Below are 18,017 nucleotides of genomic sequence, written 5' to 3'. Positions count from 1 at the left end.
TTTATTCATATCCGTTGTGTTGCGTCATGGACGTAACGCTCTGGTGTCATCACGCAAGGGGTCGCGACGTGGAAAATATGGCGGAAAGGAAAGGAGGCTAAATGGAGTGAAGTTGTGTTCCTCCACAAATTCACCAACAATATCTTATCAGTTATCATTTACGAGCAATAATAACACGGCTTTTAGAACGCGTTGTTATGAACCCTTGACTCGCACGAATACGATATATATATATATCGTAAATGTGATATTAAATAAGTGAAGAGGAGCAGCTAGCACACATCAGTTTGACAGGTAAGAGCTGTTATATACTGGTCAGCTGATCGAGCACTTGTACACAGAGCTAAACTGTGTACATGACATTTAAGATTAAATAGGGGCTTGCATTGTTGTACATATTATAAACACGTGAGTTTGTGAAAGATGCGGTGCAGAGACAAGACAATAAGATGTTAAAAACGTAACGTAATGTTGCAGTGATTACAGTCAAATGACTGCTAGCCAGCCCTGGAATGGCTGTAATGGTAAGCTACATGTCATGTATTCCATTTCCATAAACACACATATGTATATGTATGTACTATCACAGCCATTCTACTGCTAATTGACTGCTATAACGCCTCGTTAACTTATCTATCTATCTATCTATCTGTGTGTGTTAATCTAACGTGTTCATGTTAATATTAAAGGGCTACCAAATAGTTGAGTATTGTCCTAGGCCATCTGAAAACAGTTGGTAACCCTCATAAGAGTTGTTTAGATTTTATTTACAACTGTACTAGACAAGACTAGTGCATGGGAAGTTAATTCTCTCATTGGACCACCATTGGCTGTTGAAGTTACAATGAAATTAACCCACTTTAAACCTTGGTGTGCTTGATGTGCATCAGTGCAGGACTGCATGTCATAGTAGGCAAACTATGACAGATATGCAAAATAATGTTTTGGTTCCTCACGTAGTAGTGGCAAAAATGAGAAGAACAGAGTTGGAGACCCATAAGGGTCAATTTGCTCTCAGAGTCACTGACCTATAAAGCTCCACTTCCATAATTTAGCTGTGGGGAAACCCTAGAACCCCTCCTGTTGTAAACCAGTGGTCCAATAGTATCTGTATTGAGATATGTCAATGAAAGCATAGCAAGAAGAAGGCGAACTAAACATAACCCATTAAGACTACAAGATTCTACAAATGTCTTCTAAATCCAAACATACAGTACGTTTTCTGAAAAACATCTTCTCTGTTAACTCCCATCTCAAAAGCTGTTGTTCCAGGGATCCCCAGAAGCAAAGATTTGAGTTAAAATATATTTATTCAAAGATTTGCAGTTGCACACATTTACACGATTTTTCAAAAGAAGTATAAAAAATGGTTAAAGTGGTTAAAAGCTAAAGTGACACAGAAACTTTCTCGTACTTAATGGGTTAATGGAATTAATATTTTAATTATAATTATGGTCATTGGTCTTGTGTCAGGAGTATAATTGGTGCTGTTGTGTAATGGTAACTTAAAAAATATGTGATCATACTTGTATACCGAAGGCGTGTCGTCTGAAGCGTTTCTAATTCACACATCCTGGACTACAGATTGTCATCCTGTGTTTGACTGTACTTGGCCACTCCCGTAAATGACTTTTAAACGAGTGTACATGACGTTACACAGTGATTCTCAACCTTATTGTTACGCCAAGGACCCTCCCCCAGTTTGATATGCAAACCCAAATAGTGGGTCAGGAATCAGGATCCATAAGTGGGTTGTGGATAGCATTTTATGTAGGCATAGCACTCTAGTATAGTCTATACTGTATACTCAGTTTCACTGTACAGATATTCTACTTATCATTCTTGATGACTATTTATATGTATTTGATGTATTACCATGTGGTGTTCTTGCTTACTGTAAATGATCGCTCTGGATGAAGAGTGTCTGCTAAATGCCTAAATTGTAAATTGCCTAAATTGTGGACCAATTCTTATGGGTCGCGAGGAAAATGGTAAAATACCCATTTTATTTTTTTGTTATTGTTTGTTTTTAATTATTATTTCAAAAGATTTTCCAAAAATAGAGGCTATACTCATACAGACCCCCATCTGAACATTTTGGGGAAGAACCCTGGGCAAAAATCTACAAGCTCACAGTCACAACACGCCGCAATGGGACTCTACAATATTTTCAGTGACTTGGTGTAGAGGGAAATACTAGGGCATCTAGTTTTCAAGTAACAAAGTATATAGGGCAGGGGTCTTCAACATATTTGTCACCTATGTGACTGTGACTATGTTTAGAGTACCAGTAGGGGCAAAAGTGGCGCTGTTGTGCCAGAAACAGAGAGAGAGAGATAGTGTTGCACTGTTGCCTGCTAATTACAGAGAGAGAGAGGGGAGAGGGGAGTTGCACCACTCAGTTCACACGGGTGTGATTTTTCATAGATTTATAGCCTCAACAATACATACACTTGTTTGACAGCACTGTCATTACTCATTAGTGTATGTTGGATTCATGTTCATGTGTACTTTCAGACACTCTTAAATTGTCAGTAACTTGGTAAGCCACCTGACCCGTGGCTTTGTACTTGGTCTGCTCTTTCTTCCTCTACACCAAACCTCATTGCCGAAAATAGCTGATCTACAAGCTCACAATGCAGTGCAGCGTGAGGCGTTGTCGGCTTGCAGATCGCCAATTTTTGGTCCCGACCCCCCTTGTTGAAGACACCTGATATCGGGTGTAACTTAGTGCTAAGTGGTTAATGTTGCACTATGGTTATTTATGACCGTTAATGTTGAAAGGATTCCTCCTTGAGGCTTTTGTAAGGTTCGTGAGGTTCTTTTTATATTCCTGAGAAGATATTTAGGTAGCAATGTTGACAATCGTGTATCTGGAACAGCCTGCTAAAGAGGCCATTGCATCCCTACAGGACATACAGTACTGTAGCTATTTATGTTAGGTTTGTCTGTTTTTCTTTTTGATAAAAAAGGAGATGATGTTGGTGCTCAGAGGACATCTGTGCACACATAGACATCAAAGGGGGCTTGTGCCTCTGCCCTTTTACCCGTGCGTGAATTCCGTTTGTGTCCGAGCATATAGGCATGGCTGAGGCATGGTAACGCCCCACCTGCCTGTGATTGGTCTACTGACACTGCCCGTCTTGACTGTCCTCCAAGATGCAGGTTACCCCGTGGTGAAATTGAGAAATAAATAATAGGCTACAAGAGAATGACAGCTTGACACGCGTGACACGAGCCTGAGAACTTGTACGTTTTATTTTTGTAGAAGAGGCAAACGTATTGTTTATTCCGTGTAAAAAGAGACCTGCCCTCTCCAGACCATGAATGCAGCCTTTACTAATGGTGAAAATGCAAATGCCCCCCGCCCTTTCCATGCCATACTTGGCTGAAGGCAGCTTTCAGGAGAACTGCCCTTTTCCAAACTCTCCTGAACTTGAACACAACATTTTGCATCAAAACAATTTGTCCTTCATTCTGTACAAATCCATGTCATCCGCCGAATCTCCAGTAGCTAAAAATTGCTGAACTACAAGCTCTCAACGCATCACAGCACGACGCGTTGAGATCTTGTAGATCTGCTATTTTTTGGGAATTTCAGACCCTGCCTCTCTAACATTCTGTGCACGTCCCTGCATCTGTGTGTCACACACTGTACTGCATCTCCACAAATGACTGCGTCACTCATTTAAGGTCAATGTCCTGACTTTCACAAAGTTTAGTTCACCCCAATTTAACCCCTGAATTAAAAAAATTGTAAACAAATGAGACTCTTATCCCAGAAAACAGTTGGCGCTATAAACTTAACAGGAAGAGGGAGTTTAGCCAAGTAGGCCATGGGACATAACAGCATGTAGTTGTTAGTATCTCTCCAATACTGATAATCATTTTAGGCCCTTTTTTAGGAAAAGTGTGCTTCCTAGACCTGGAATAGAGTCAAGATATAATTGCAGCAGTTGCACCTGCTTGTATATAAGATAAGCGGAAACATAGAAAACAGCCAATCTAACAAGCTCACAATGCGTCACAATGTGAGCGTCATATTGTGAGCTTGTAGATTGGCTGTTTTCACTATGTCTGAAAAAGAAAATGTTTGACACTTTTTCTGACGTTTTTTGAAAATGTTTCTTTTGTGTGCCCAGAATAGGGACCCAAAACAGGGAGATCTGCTTGAAAGTGGTTGGTCTAGTTAGTAACAGAACAGACTGTGTGTGTGTGTGTGTGTGTGTGTGTGGTGGGGGGGAGGGGGGGTCTGGCTTGGTTATGGAGCCTAGCCTGAGGACTACTCAGGTTGCTTTGTGTTGTGGAACGAGGAGTCATCCTCTTCCCCTCGGATTTATTACCTTTCCTCTTGGCCGCTTCAGGACTTCACTTCCTTATATTATTCACATCTTGACACAACCTGATCTCATGCTTTATTTTAAACCACTTGTACTCGCGTTGATTTCTGGGTGTGTGGGTGGGAGACTGGGAGAGGGTGAGCGTTGCAAGCTAACTATTTGTAATGTGTGTGTATTTGTATTGTATAATGTTTTGTTTTGTGTGTGTGTATAAGCCCCCCCCCCCCCCCCCCCCCCCCGCATCTCAAGGGGCTATCTATTCTCTCGATACGTAATACATTCCACCTCCTGCACATCAATAGAAAGGATGGAGAATAGTCATTTGTTTTGTAAGAAAAGAATGACCAGTCTCACATCTCATTAATTTCTATCCCCTTTTTCTTCTTCCTTATAGGTTCTAGTTTCTAGTTGTTTAGCAATAACAAAGCAGTGAAGTGCACTGGGCTCGTCTGGCCCAGTGGAAGTTGCTCAGGACCCCCCCAGGACCCCAGGTGAAGCCGACAGGGAGCTGGTAGAGATGGGAGCCAACACCAGCCAGGTCAGTGACCTGTCGGAGAACCCCAGCCTCAGAGCTCTGGTGGGCTCCGAGGCCATGTCGGAGAATGACCCCTTCTGGAACCAGCTCATCTCCTTCACCTTCATCAGCCCCAGCAGCAGGTACGCACAGTCGCACACACGCTTTACTTCAGTAATGAGCTCTATGCACGCACGCCATTTTGGAAAGAACTTGGGCCCTTTCCCTACTTCCTTCACAGATGTTACCGCTGTTATGCGCTACCTTAACATGACTCCTCACATGTGGCCTGTGACACACACACACACACACACACACACACACACACACACACAAAAGATGTGGAAACAGAACAGACATTCAGAGCGATAAATAACTGTTTAACTTTCACCTTGAAAAGGCAGGCTAAGTAAATTAATTTAGGTGAATCGCCCGTATTAAAATAATAATAATAATTAACGTTATTTTTATAGCACCGTCCATGTCGTATAATGCAAGCGCAATGTGTTTTACAGGGCAAAAGAATCACAAACGTATAGTAGCTTTAAAGCAATCAAAAAGGACACTCTGATGTAGTACTGTATAATGATAATTACTAAGGCTATTCACTGAGTCATTGTCAGCCAGTCATGAACAGAATGTGTGACTATAGGAGAAACTGCCTGACTTAATGTTACTTAAACCCTAGCATCCCTATTCTCGGGAACGTTTGCAGAAAATAGCAGATCTGCAAGCTCGCAATGTGCAGATCAGCTATTTTCGGTGAAGACATTTGTTGTAAAATACAACAGAGACAACTCTGGTCTGTTTTAGTCAGTGTTTATTTTGACAGCAAGTTTTAATTTACCAGTAGTTTTGGTCATAGTCTTTTAAATAAAAGTTTACCTTTAGTCCTCTTTTCTTTTTAGACTAACTATCATACGATTCTAGTCGACTAAATCTACAGTTGATTTAGTAGACTAAAATGTATTTTGGCTGGACTTGATTGCATCATAATGCCTGATTTTACACTTGGCTGCATGCAGTAAATAGCTCATCTACAAGCTCACTGTGACGCTTTGTGAGCTTGTAGATCTGCCATTTTCGGAGTGCAACGCCCGAGCAAACACAAGATGACTTGTCTTTTAATTCTACTTTTCTCCACTAGTCCCTCCCTAACATTGTTGTCTAGTTTTTATTTGACAAAATTGAAAATATATTTAGTCATAGTCTTAGTCATCATAGTTTAGTTTTCGATGAACATTTCTTGTCACAGCTTTAGTCAACGAAATCAACACTGGTTTAAGTTGAATAGAAGTGGTTGAGTCAGTGTAATATAATGCAGTGCAGTGCAGTAGTAGGCCAGCAGAGGGCAGAAGATACAAGCAATGAACTTGTCTTAATTTTGCTCTCGCTCTCGCTCTCGCTCTCGCTCTCGCTCTCTCTCTCTCTCTCTCTCTCTCTCTCTCTCTCTCTCTCTCTCTCTCTCTCTCTCTCTCTCTCTCTCTCTCTCTCTCTCTCTCTCCCCCTCTCCCCATACACAGTGGGGATTCCAAGCTGTTGGAAGAGGCTGTGATTCCACTCGCCAAGATCTTTAGTATGTACTACTGTGTGCATTGTGCTTCCAGTATTTTATAGATCTTTAGTCTGTACACTACACTGTGCTTATATTCGCTGACCGTGCATTTCTTACACTATAATATTGAAGACTGTCAGTTTAGTGTGATCTTACTGTAAACGTGTGCATGTGGACACATGCACATGCATGTATACAAAAGTATGTACACAAACACTCCACACACACTCCACGATTGTTTAGAGGACATAAATAAATACCCTTTTAAATATATATATATTTTTACATCTTTCATTTTACACGTTTTTGCTTCAGTTTCTATAAGCCGATATTTATTTCTGATCTCTGTCCTTAATGTTGCAAAACTGTTGATTATTTCTCTCCCCATCGTTTTGCCTTTGATTTCTAGTCGAGAACAATCCCAGAACTGGGAACTTCAGTGCTTTGGTGAGAGTGTTTTTGGGAAGAACCAAAGAGTTGAAGATCTCCACAGAATGCCAGGAGTGAGTATGAGAATCGAGAACCTCCAAAGATCTCATGAACGAACGGTTCCAGTTAATGACAGACCCTGCCAAAAAGAAAGTCCCTGATTGTTTGTTGTGCGAGCGTATATGCCTGTGATTGTATGATCCAGTGTTTGCGTGTGGGAAACCCTAATTTATTTTTCTTTTTCCCCCCAAATGAGACAAACAGTGAAGTAGTTGTCATTTCCCATGGGAAGCCTGTGGAGGTATAATCATCCACAGTGTGTGAGACATTATTTCCCTACTCATGCCTGCCAAACCACAACTCCTCACACCCACCCCGACCAGTTTTGCCAGATTTTGCGAGAGAAATAAACCGTTGTGGACTTCAATACTGCAATGTAGAAATACTCCCATTACAAGTAAAAGTCAGAAATTCAAGATGTTCTTGAGAAAATACAAAAGTGTTGGTATCAAAATGTACTTGAAGTACCAAAAGTAGTCATTGTGCAGAATGTCCCATTTCAAGTGTTCAAATGTTTGAGCACACAGAGAGGAGACAACATAATTGGCGTGTGTAATAGCTGTATTGATGGTGGTGGTGGTGGCTGAGATATTGTGGTTCAGTGAACTTCCTTCACTCATCATCATCTTCCTCTTTTAATTTCCCCTCTTCTCTTCCTCTCTTCCCTTGTTTTTTCCCTCCATCCCTTTATCGATGTGAGCTGTGATGCAACCAGTGAGCTGGGTGTGTCTTCTGTGTGCTATCTATTAATACTAGGGACGTAAACCATGAAGTATTTGAAGTCATCGACTGTCTCGAGCACCATCCCATCCACAGTGGCAATGGTTTTGTCCTTCTGCTGCAGTAGTAGTCCCCTTCCTTTCTCTGCTGTATCTGAGATTGGGTCAATGACCAGGGTGTATGCGCCTTGACTTCCTCGGGACCAGAGTGAACCCCAGTGCCTCCTCTCTACCATTGGTTGCGAGTCTCAGTGCATTGTCTAACGCTACAATGAACAGGAAGGGGGCCAGAGTATCACCCTGTAGGACACCCGCTAGGACCTCAAATTCTTTAGTGTCACCGTCGCAGGTTTGGACCTTGGCTCGGGTCTCGAGCCAAGGTCTTTGTGTTGCGGACATTTTACGTCACATTTGGCAGACATTTGACCTAATTGCTCCTTTCATTGTCGATGGCAAATATGAGACATGTGGGGACAAGATGACGTCAATTTTCCCTTCATTGTCAATGGCATTTAATGTTTGTTGCAGACATTTTGTGAGGACAAAGGCTGTGTATAGGAGGGGCTAGCGCCTCTCAAAAAAAAGGTTCAACCAAAAAACACCATGTACCCTATGTTTTGAAACCAAGTTTTAAGCATCAGCATCCTCCTAGTGCTGTGAGACTGGGATGCTTATGGCATGAGGAGCCATGGTACATTATGATTGTAATTGTAAAACTTGTGACTGGAGGTAACAGGAGATGGTGTTCCCCTAGCGACCACACAGTTGGCCTCATGGCTGCCGTAGTGGTGTTCAGAAGCTTAACCCATTATGAGCTGAGGCAGCCCATTCTACAAAGGCCTTCTAAGTCAGCAATACTCAAAATGTTTTTCGTGCCAAGAACCCCCAAAATTATATTTATTTGGACCCCACCCCATCTGAAATGTGTTTGTGCCAGGGACCCCCGTAGAAGAGATTTGTTTTAATATTATTTTTTAAATAGCAGATATTTTTGATAACTACTGTTCTAAATCAGTAGTTCTCAAGCAGTGGTCCCTGAGGGGATTCCTGGTGGTTCCCGGCTAAATGATGGGGTTGGCAACTAAATGGACCCTTATAGAGTGAATAGTGAAACCAAATGGACCCTTACGGGACGGGTTATCAGTACATTTGATTTAATTTTACACTCTCAAGAGTTAAATTATTATTAAACCTCTGCATTACTTCATTTGCAAGAAGTCTACACAAAATGAGAGAATGTAGAGGAATTGCCATTTTCCTATGGTACCACATCAATACAGCATGGAATTGTGGACGAAATCCTATCCAACAACAACAAAATATTCAAGTTTTCATTTGGGTCTGAGAGGCTACATCTCATCAAATGCTGGTCTGTGGCTCAAATGCTGAATATATAAATGGACCCTTGATACGAAAAGGGTTGAAAACCACTGTTCTAAATCCTAAGAGTTTTCTGAAAAACTTGTGTGACACTGATGCTTTGTTTTTCAGGTTTGAATGGGTCAACAGTGGTAGCCTGTGTTCAACTCTGATCCACTCCAACATGGATGTGAGGAAAGTTTTAGCGCGGGCGGGTTAAATAGTTTAAGGATAAATCTTTTTTTTAAACCCCCACAACAACTCACTTTATCCGTAGAACGGCCCCTTTTGTAGAACCCTTAATCAACGTGAATTAGTTTTTCAGTTGGGAGTGATTTATGGCTAAATGAGCTGTGTGTGTGTCTTCTCTGCGTCTCGTTGCAGTCAGCTGTTCATCTGGCAGGCCCACAATGCACTGTTCATGATCCGCTGCCTGCTCAAGGTCTTCATCAGGGAGATGAGCGAGGAGGATCTGCACCTGCACTTCTCCTACCAGGAGAGGGCGCCAGGCTCCTGCGGAGGTGAGCACCGTCCTACACACAATTCAACTCAATTCAATTCAAAGGAGCTTTAAAGGGCATAGAAGTGGGCATGGTTTTCTGGTTCCACTGACAAATCGGCCATTTATTTTTGCCATAGAGATATTTATAATATCCATTATTTTAAGCCTAGAATCAAGCCATCCAGGATCCTGGTGATTCATGACCATAAAACCTTTGATTCTGTGAAAAAAATACAATTTAATATTTAATTATATGATAATCTACATTTCATAAATACCCTTAGTTTACGGTTTTCACTTTCATTTTTTCATAGAATGAAAGATTTATGGTCATGACTCACCAGGATCCTGGATCAGGATGGCTGGATTCTAGGCTTAAAATAATTTATTTTTTTAAATCTCTATGGGGCCAACATTTCAGTGGAACCATAAAACCACGCCCACTGCTATGCCCTATTGGCACGAGAAATCATACGTTTACATTGTCAAAGCAAGTGTCGAAATGTAATAAAACAGTTGAAAATGGGGAAAGTATATACAGTTGGAGAGGGGGTACAGCATTGTGTATACAGAGCTATGTCCCATTGATGTTGGATGTTATTTTTTATGACAAAAGGAGACAGATAACGGCAATATTTTGGGAGAATCGTTCAAATGCTATTCCAAGCGTGACATTTGGTACTAAATCATCTTTGGTGGTCACTCTTTGAAACTGAGGCAACTTGTAAATCAAAGATGACAATTGACAAACATTTATTTCAAGATGGCTGCCAACATTAGATATCTTTTTATATATATCATATTTTGGGACTTTTTTCCTTCATTGATATTATGCAGTGAACAACATTATGCAACTTCTTTTAAATTTAGAAGTTTCCCCCCAGATTCGCCCCAAAAATTCAGAAATATTCAAAGATGTTCACAAAAAGCTAAAATAGACGATCTACAAGTTCACAACGTGTCACGATAGAATGCGTTGTGAGCTTGTAGATTAGATATTTTCCACTATTTTTGAAACTGAGCAAAAGTGGTTAATCACGTACAATATTTCCGTAAGCTCCCCTGTGGTCAAAGGTTTTTCTTTAAAATGTAGTGGAGTTAGTGTCGGATTCTACAACAAAAAAAATCCCCACAAATACTCAAGTAAAGTACAGATACCAAACAAAAGGGATTGTAAATGCACTTATTTTCTGACTGTCCACTATTGCCAACAGTTGGGGTCACACAAAGGTCGCGCTGAATAGAGAAAGGCTGTATTTAGAGAAATGGCTGAGTGCTGTTCTCTGAATGGAGCTATTGGCAAGTAACATAACACAAGTCAACCAGTGACTTCCTGCATTGTGGGGTGGCTTGAATAAATACTTCCGATTAGTGGATTAAATTAGGCCTCAGCCTAATTACACATTAACTGACAAAATCCATTATAAGAAGACCATCCTTTTTTTCTTTATTTTTTTTTAAATGGGCGCCTCCGGTAGAACACATTGGATGAATCGTTATCCTCATGGAGCCAGAAATATATTGTCGACATCTCCAAATGTGTGTTTTTTTCCGTAATTTAACGCCTGTAACTTGATCATACGACAGCGTCGGCATCAGAAGTAGAAGATCCACTATTGAGCTTGTTGATCTGCTACGTTTTATGCTCTTGAATTAGAATTCTGAAAAATGACGACATACAACTTGAATACGTTCGGTATCAGACTGTGAACATTAAAATAGTGCCTCAGAAATATGTCGTCTCTCAGATGCCGTACACGAGTACAGTGATCTCGTTGGAGTTGATTGAGAGTTGAGAGGTTTCTGCCCGACAGCTACGATATGGAAAGTCACAGCGAAATAGAAGACAGTGTTTCCATTTGGGAAGTGGTAGAACCCGGGACGGGTTTGAATCTCGATCCATTTGGGAAGTGTTGGAACCCGCGACACGTTTGAATCCAGAGTAGTGCATAACATATTTTATGGGGAGGAGTCAGAATGACTGCGCTTGTTGATCGGCTATTTTCAGAATGCAACCTGCCAGCATAAAATTGGAACATTTTAGTCAAATTTGTATTTGTTGATGAAATTGTCAATATATTATAGTCATAGTATTAGTCATCATAGCTTAGTTTTTATTTCGTTTTCGTCACTGAAAAAGGGTGGTCGCCATAAATCTTTCGCCATATATTGGTCGAAGAAATCAACACTGAATAAGACTGGCCGGTATTGTCCTGTCAAACGGGGTATTTATACGGGGTATTTGTAAAAAGTTAAACGTGAAAATATTATCCAATATATAAAGAATCTTTGATTTATTTTTTTAATTGCCAATTTCAGAACATTGCAAAAAAAAATACTATTTCTGTTCATAAATAGCAGAGTTACAAGCTTTTTTTTGTTGCTATCCCGTCATTGAGACAAAGTCTATGCCAAAGGGGGCCTGCCATGGCTTAAGGTCAGGACTGGACACATAATGGAGGGAACATGGCATTGGAGCGAGTCCTGAGGCCCTTTGGAACGGGACAGAGGAGGGAAGTATAGTGGAGGAAAGAAGGAACGCTTCCAGCTGGCTGTTCCCCTTCCTCTGTTCCTCCGACGTGAAGGAGGGATGGCTGGGAAGGAGTCTATGGGGGAGAGGGAGAGAGAGAGAGAGATCCTGCTCATGGCCAACCACAGGGAGCTTGTTGGCATTGGTGTTAGAAATGACAGAATAATAGAACAGAATGTTATTTTATAACCCCCCCTTATCTACAGACACAGTGACGGAGGATCTCCTGGAGGAGTTCATGTCCAACCTGGTGCACCTGATCGTGGAGGTGCCTCTGCTGTAAGTACCTCTACCACCTCCACAGCTCCGCCCAGTTGGAACGGAGGTCTTTCTGTCGGAGTGGAAACCTTGTATCTCCCTTTTTGTTACTTTATTTGTTTAAAAAAAATCACACCCGTGTGAACTGAGTGGTGCAACTCCCCCGCCCCTTTTCCTCTCTCTCTCTCTCTCTCTCTCTCTCTCTCTCTCTCTCTCATTAGCAGGCCCCTACTGCCACTAATAGTCATACTCATGCTCATTAACACATAGGCGGACACATGGGTACATGGGTGAACACGGACATTGCTTCACAGTTCAATCCCGGGCTCCCCCAGAGTTGGTGTCTTAAGTGTCCTTGAGCAAGACTCTGAACCCCTAAATTGCTCCTGATGAGCTGGTCGGTGCCTTACATGGTTTCTGCTGCCATCGGTGTGTGTGAATGTGGGTGAATGTTATGCACAATCTATGTAAAGCGTTTTGGATGAAAGCACTATATAAATGCACCATTTACCATTAGTAGATGCAGATTTTTGACAGCGAATTTTGATTTAGTTTTAGTCATATTTTAGTCACCGGAAATGTTTTTGTGTTTTAGTTGATTAAATATCCTAAGATTTTTGTCGACTGAAATTACAGTTAATTTTGTCAACTAAAATGTATTTTGTCAGGAAACGGCAGATCTACAAGCTCACAACGCTGTGAGCTTGTAGATGTGCTATTTTCAGAGCGCAACCAATCATAAAATGACTTGTCTGTTAGTTCTTTGGATTCTTTTCCACTAGTCCCTCCCTAACATTTTAGTGTAGTTTTTATTTGTTGACAAAATTGTCAATATATTTAGTCTTAGTCGTCATAGTATTGGCTTTTATTTAGTTTTTATTTAGTGAAACAAGGTAGTCGAGGAACATTTCTTGTCATAGTTTTAGTCACCAGTGGTGACTAAGTACTGACTAAGTACAGTAGGTAAAGAGTAGCACCACACCCAGCCAGTTACGATTAGCGTTGCTGCGCCGAAGCAGAGGGGACGTGTCCATTGAAAGGGGAGAATGAGATGGACATTCTCCCATGACAAACATCTAATTCTAACACACAGACACCTAGGTATGATAAATTAGGCTTAATCTTTTTTCTTTCTTTTTTTAAATATTTTTTTTGCTTCGGTTGCACCGCCGCCGTGTGTGTGTGTGTGTATACATGGGAGATTAATTGGCAAACACATCGCTATCGGCCGATTCTAGTTTCTAGTTTAGATTAATCCGCATCGATTCAATTAATCAATCAGACCGATTAATCGGTCTGTCTTTACAGATAAACAAGCCCAAAGTAACAGCTTGAACAGATCTACAAGCTCACTATATTAAATATAAAGATATTTAAGTTCAATCTGACTTGTCTAAGCCTGCAGTGCAGATACCCTGTTACATGTATTTTTCAGAATGGACAAAATTATTATAATTTTTCAATACAGACATCGGTAATATCGGTTACCAATTAATTATATCGGATATCGATATCGGCCAAAATGTCTCGTCGGCACATCCCTGATATATATATATATAGGTTGAATCATTCCTTTACTGCTCCGCTATGCTGCCTTGTCTAGGTCAAACCAAGTTCATGGACACGTGATTGACAGACAGAATGTCCCCTATCTCTCTCTCTCTCACTTTGCTTGTCTGTCTGTCTGTCTGCCTGCCTGTCTGTCTGTCTGTCTGCCTGCCTGCCTGCCTGCCTGCCTGCCTGCCTGCCTGTCTGTCTGTCTGTCTGTCTGTCTGTCTGTCTGTCTGTCTGTCTGTCTGTCTGTCTGTCTGTCTGTCTGTCTGTCTGTCTGTCTGTCTGTCTGCCTGCCTGTCTGTCTGTCTGTCTGCCTGCCTGCCTGCCTGCCTGCCTGCCTGTCTGTCTGTCTGTCTGTCTGTCTGTCTGTCTGTCTCTCTCTCTCTCCCCCCTCTCCCTCTCTCTCGTGTCATTGTTTTGGACATCTTATCCCTGGCTCTAGTGTAAGTGCGTTGATCATTCCAGCATTCTTCATTGTTCCCAGCATCAGCCCCCCCCCCCCCCCCCCCCCTCTCCTCTGTTACTTTGTAGCTGTCAGGCGGTTTCCTCTCTACGTGCTCTGGGTTTAAAGCCCAGAGGAGATGAGAACAAATCTGACTGTTTTCTCATCATGCCTCTCCTCTCAGTCAGACACAGACCAAATGAGTGTCCTTCTTTATAATATGGATGTGCAAGACTGTACCCGAACCTATTTCTTTCACCCTGTGTCAATTATCTATTGTAATCCTGTGCGCTACACTCTCTCTGCCAACCTGGGGAGAGCAACGGACTGACCTCATGCTTCCTTCTATGCATGAGGTTTCCCCGGTTGGACGTAGCGGGTGGAAGGAACACGTTATTCCAGCAGGTTCCCCGGCTGGCCACGGAGAGACCACGATTACTGAATGTTTTTTGTGAGGGTACCTACCGTAGGGGACACGGGGAGAAGATGCAACATGCATTTCAGAATACAACAGGGGGTGGCGTGGCGTGGCGATGGCATACTGTAATGTTCGATTCCCAAGCCCGGCGACCTTAGCTGTGTGTCACTCCCTGACACACAGGGAGTGACACACGGAGAGAGAGTCACTCCCTGACTCTCTCCGTTTCCTGTCACTCTCAACTGTACTAACAGTTGCAAAAACAAACAAAAAAACAATTGCAAAAAAGCCCCAAGAAATATACTGTAACAAGAAAACACAGCAGGGGAATCCATATTGTAAAAAATATTACGATTATTTTATTTTTATTTTTCTCTTTTCCTAATTTAGCAAGCACTTTGCTTCAAATATAAAGTGCATTATTATTATTATTTATTGTATTGTATCTGCCACATGACAACTTACGTCATCATTTAGGGCCCTAAACAAACAATAATAGTCCATAGACTTGGCTGCCATATGATGTAATCTTCAAAAGCCATGCATTGGAGCGGCTGGCGCCCCTCAAAAACTCCAGGTATTTACGTCACTTTGTAAACGTCCGTGCCTTAACACAGTTCCGACTAATCCATTTAGTAGTTTATTAAATCATCTATTAAAAGTTTGTCTTGTTGATGTCTGACATATACTCCTGACATATACCGGTACTCTATACTCCCGCCTGTGTGCGGAGACTGAGAACTTTAATCCATGTAATCACTATGGGGGAAATATTCTTGTTTTGGGAACTTGATATCAGTTCCTGTTTTAACTTCATTGTGTGTGTGTGTGTGTGTGTGTGTGTGTGTGTGTGTGTGTGTGTGTGTAGTGACATCACATACAGCATCCTGTTTGAAGCCGTCACCACCTTGTTGGTGCTGCTGTCCTATCAGCTCTTCAACAAAGAGATCCTCCGGGATGGATCCATCTACCAGCACATCATGAAAGGACGATGGTGAGAGACCAGGCACTCAACGCCTCACGCACATTTAGCCAAAATGAATAAGCCAATATTCCGATCTACAAGTTCACACACCGCTCCGTAGATGGGATATTCTTGGTGCATGGCATGCCGCCGGTACGTAAACTAGGTATAAATCCAGTGTAGTGTAAGTCTGTGGTTCCCAAACCTTTTAGCTCAATGACCAAAACAGAAATATGACGTTTGAGATTTTTTGGATTTTCGCTACTTCTTAAATATCTCTGATCTCTTCATGAAATAACAGATTTTTTTAAATAAATATTATTGAATTTTGTTTAAAATTCATGAAATTCTTTTCTTTTTTGGGGGAAATAATAATTAAAAACAAAATGTAGTTTTGTTGAAAAGGTAGAATTAAAGGGACGCATACAAATCTGTCCATGACCCAAAAATGGGTCCCTGCCTTTTATTGTGGAAAAAAAAGTGAAAGCCCTATTATTCTGATGGTAATCGTTGCTATAGGGTGTTTGTTCAGTAACAGCAGTCTCTCCATCTCTTTAATAAACAGAAAAGAGTACCCATATATCAGCATCAATTTTGTTGCACTCCAGATAAAAAAAATAAGATTCTCAAACAAAAGAATTGTCGACACGTTTGTTTTACGTGTGAGAGTCCACTGGTGTGAGATTCCAGACGCTGGTCTTATGACTGTAAAAGCCTTAAAGCCCAATTTATTATCCCTCTTTTCAGTTTGTTGGAATGTCGCTCTTCCACAAAAACCTTGTGGTGTTCCAAAAAAAATGTGTTCTCACACATTGAGATAAAAACCCAGCCAACTATGGCTGTTTGTCTGGAAGTCAGGCCCAGATCTTTCCTGTGAGGTCCGTGTAATTTGTTTCAAATATTCAAAATGTTTCAATGGGAAGTTGGCTGTTGATGGTGATGAAAATAATGATGATGATAATATATTTTAGTTTTCTTGCTTTTGTTTTGCCATGCATTTAATGTGTAACTACTGTATGTATGCTACCTTTTTGGCCAGGGCCCACTTGAAAAAGAGATTAATCCCTGCACCTCCCAACTCCACTTTCTCTCTCTCTCTCTCTCTCTCTCTCTCTCTCTCTCTCTCTCTCTCTCTCTCTCTCTCTTCCAGTCTGTCTCTCACCAGTCGACTGGTCAAGACTCTGCTGTACAACTTCATCAGACAGGAGAAGTGCCCGCCTCCTGCCACGCACATCTTCGAACCTCAGGCCGAGGGTGGTGGTCTGTTCTACGGCCTGGCGTCCGGAGTGGCAAGTACGAACGCCTCAGTCAGTTTCTTTAGATGCCAGACACAGTGGAAGGTCGCACCTTCGTGACCCGGAACGTTGCGTTTCTCAATAAATATCTTAAAGTAGGAGTGCAATGGCTTTTTGGGCATATTATTTTGTAGTATCAGTCTGAAATGGAAGCCTCTAGGTTTCAGAACCAATCAGAGCGTTGCATCCCTTCAGGCCATTGGACGTTAGCTACATCCACGTCTAAGTCTGAGAGACAAACGGTGCATTTCAGCATGTGTGCTACTACAGTATGTGGCTTATTTCTGACCTGTTTTCAGATACATATTTTAGGGTGCTGATTAAGTTTTTTTAATGAGTCATAAGATGTCTGGATGTCATCTTGAATGAGATTATATAAGGAGTAATTCTGTAATCAACACCAGCTGTGTTTGGAGAAACACACAGCATTGGGAATAAAACGGGTGAATGAAATCAATATTATTTCGGGCCTCTACACGTCATCACGCAGCACATTACATTTTTTGTCACTTTTGATATAGACCTAGTACACAAAAATGGAAATGTTATCATTGTTTAGGCATCTATTGTTGGGTATGCCCACATACATTTCCTTTAATCTACCGCGGTGCATAAGGCATTATCAAAAACAAAAGAAAGATGTACTTGTGAGAGATGAAAGAGAGAGAGTCCTGGTACACGAGATGGAAATGAATACTGTCTGTCTGTCTGTCTGTGGGCCGGCTACTGATCAGGGATATGAGTTATGGTGGCCTGTTCTGTAATCCTCTAGAGCCTGCTTGTCTGCAGCCACCTCCCTCCCTCACACACACACACACACACACACATGTGCATGCATGCACGCGCACACACACACACACACACACACACACGGGCGCATGCGCGTGCATATACGCTGAGAACTCGCATCACTGCATTATTTTTGTTCCTGCATTTGCATGCACATCATGTTTACTTAGATGATTGCAGCGAATTCACAGAGGAATTGCTCAACAAGTAAAAAACAAAACAAAAAGATAAAACAGGGGACAAGACGTTCTTTTTTTCCGCCCATGGGAACTTATTACTCAGCCAGACT

The 18,017-nt window shown here is 41.6% G+C and overlaps 1 protein-coding gene across 3 annotated transcripts in view; it reads left to right on the top strand.

The window, feature by feature from the left end:
• The first annotated feature begins 77 nt into the window (after positions 1-77).
• Positions 78-18,017, top strand: part of dym (dymeclin) — a 56,004-nt gene continuing 38,064 nt past the window's right edge. For all 3 annotated transcript variants that reach the window (XM_080756818.1, XM_080756817.1, XM_080756816.1), the window contains exons 1-8: positions 78-294; positions 4,735-4,997; positions 6,378-6,430; positions 6,819-6,912; positions 9,361-9,497; positions 12,215-12,287; positions 15,549-15,674; positions 16,795-16,937. In XM_080756818.1, coding sequence (XP_080612944.1) covers positions 4,858-4,997; positions 6,378-6,430; positions 6,819-6,912; positions 9,361-9,497; positions 12,215-12,287; positions 15,549-15,674; positions 16,795-16,937 — 766 coding nt within the window. In that variant the 5' untranslated portion in view covers positions 78-294; positions 4,735-4,857. The remainder of the gene's footprint in view (positions 295-4,734; positions 4,998-6,377; positions 6,431-6,818; positions 6,913-9,360; positions 9,498-12,214; positions 12,288-15,548; positions 15,675-16,794; positions 16,938-18,017) is intronic.

This window comes from Protomyctophum bolini, assembly GCF_963924005.1.
Source record: "Protomyctophum bolini genome assembly, chromosome: 22".
Classification (NCBI taxonomy): domain Eukaryota; kingdom Metazoa; phylum Chordata; class Actinopteri; order Myctophiformes; family Myctophidae; genus Protomyctophum; species Protomyctophum bolini.
This window is presented reverse-complemented; position numbering and strand designations above follow the sequence as displayed.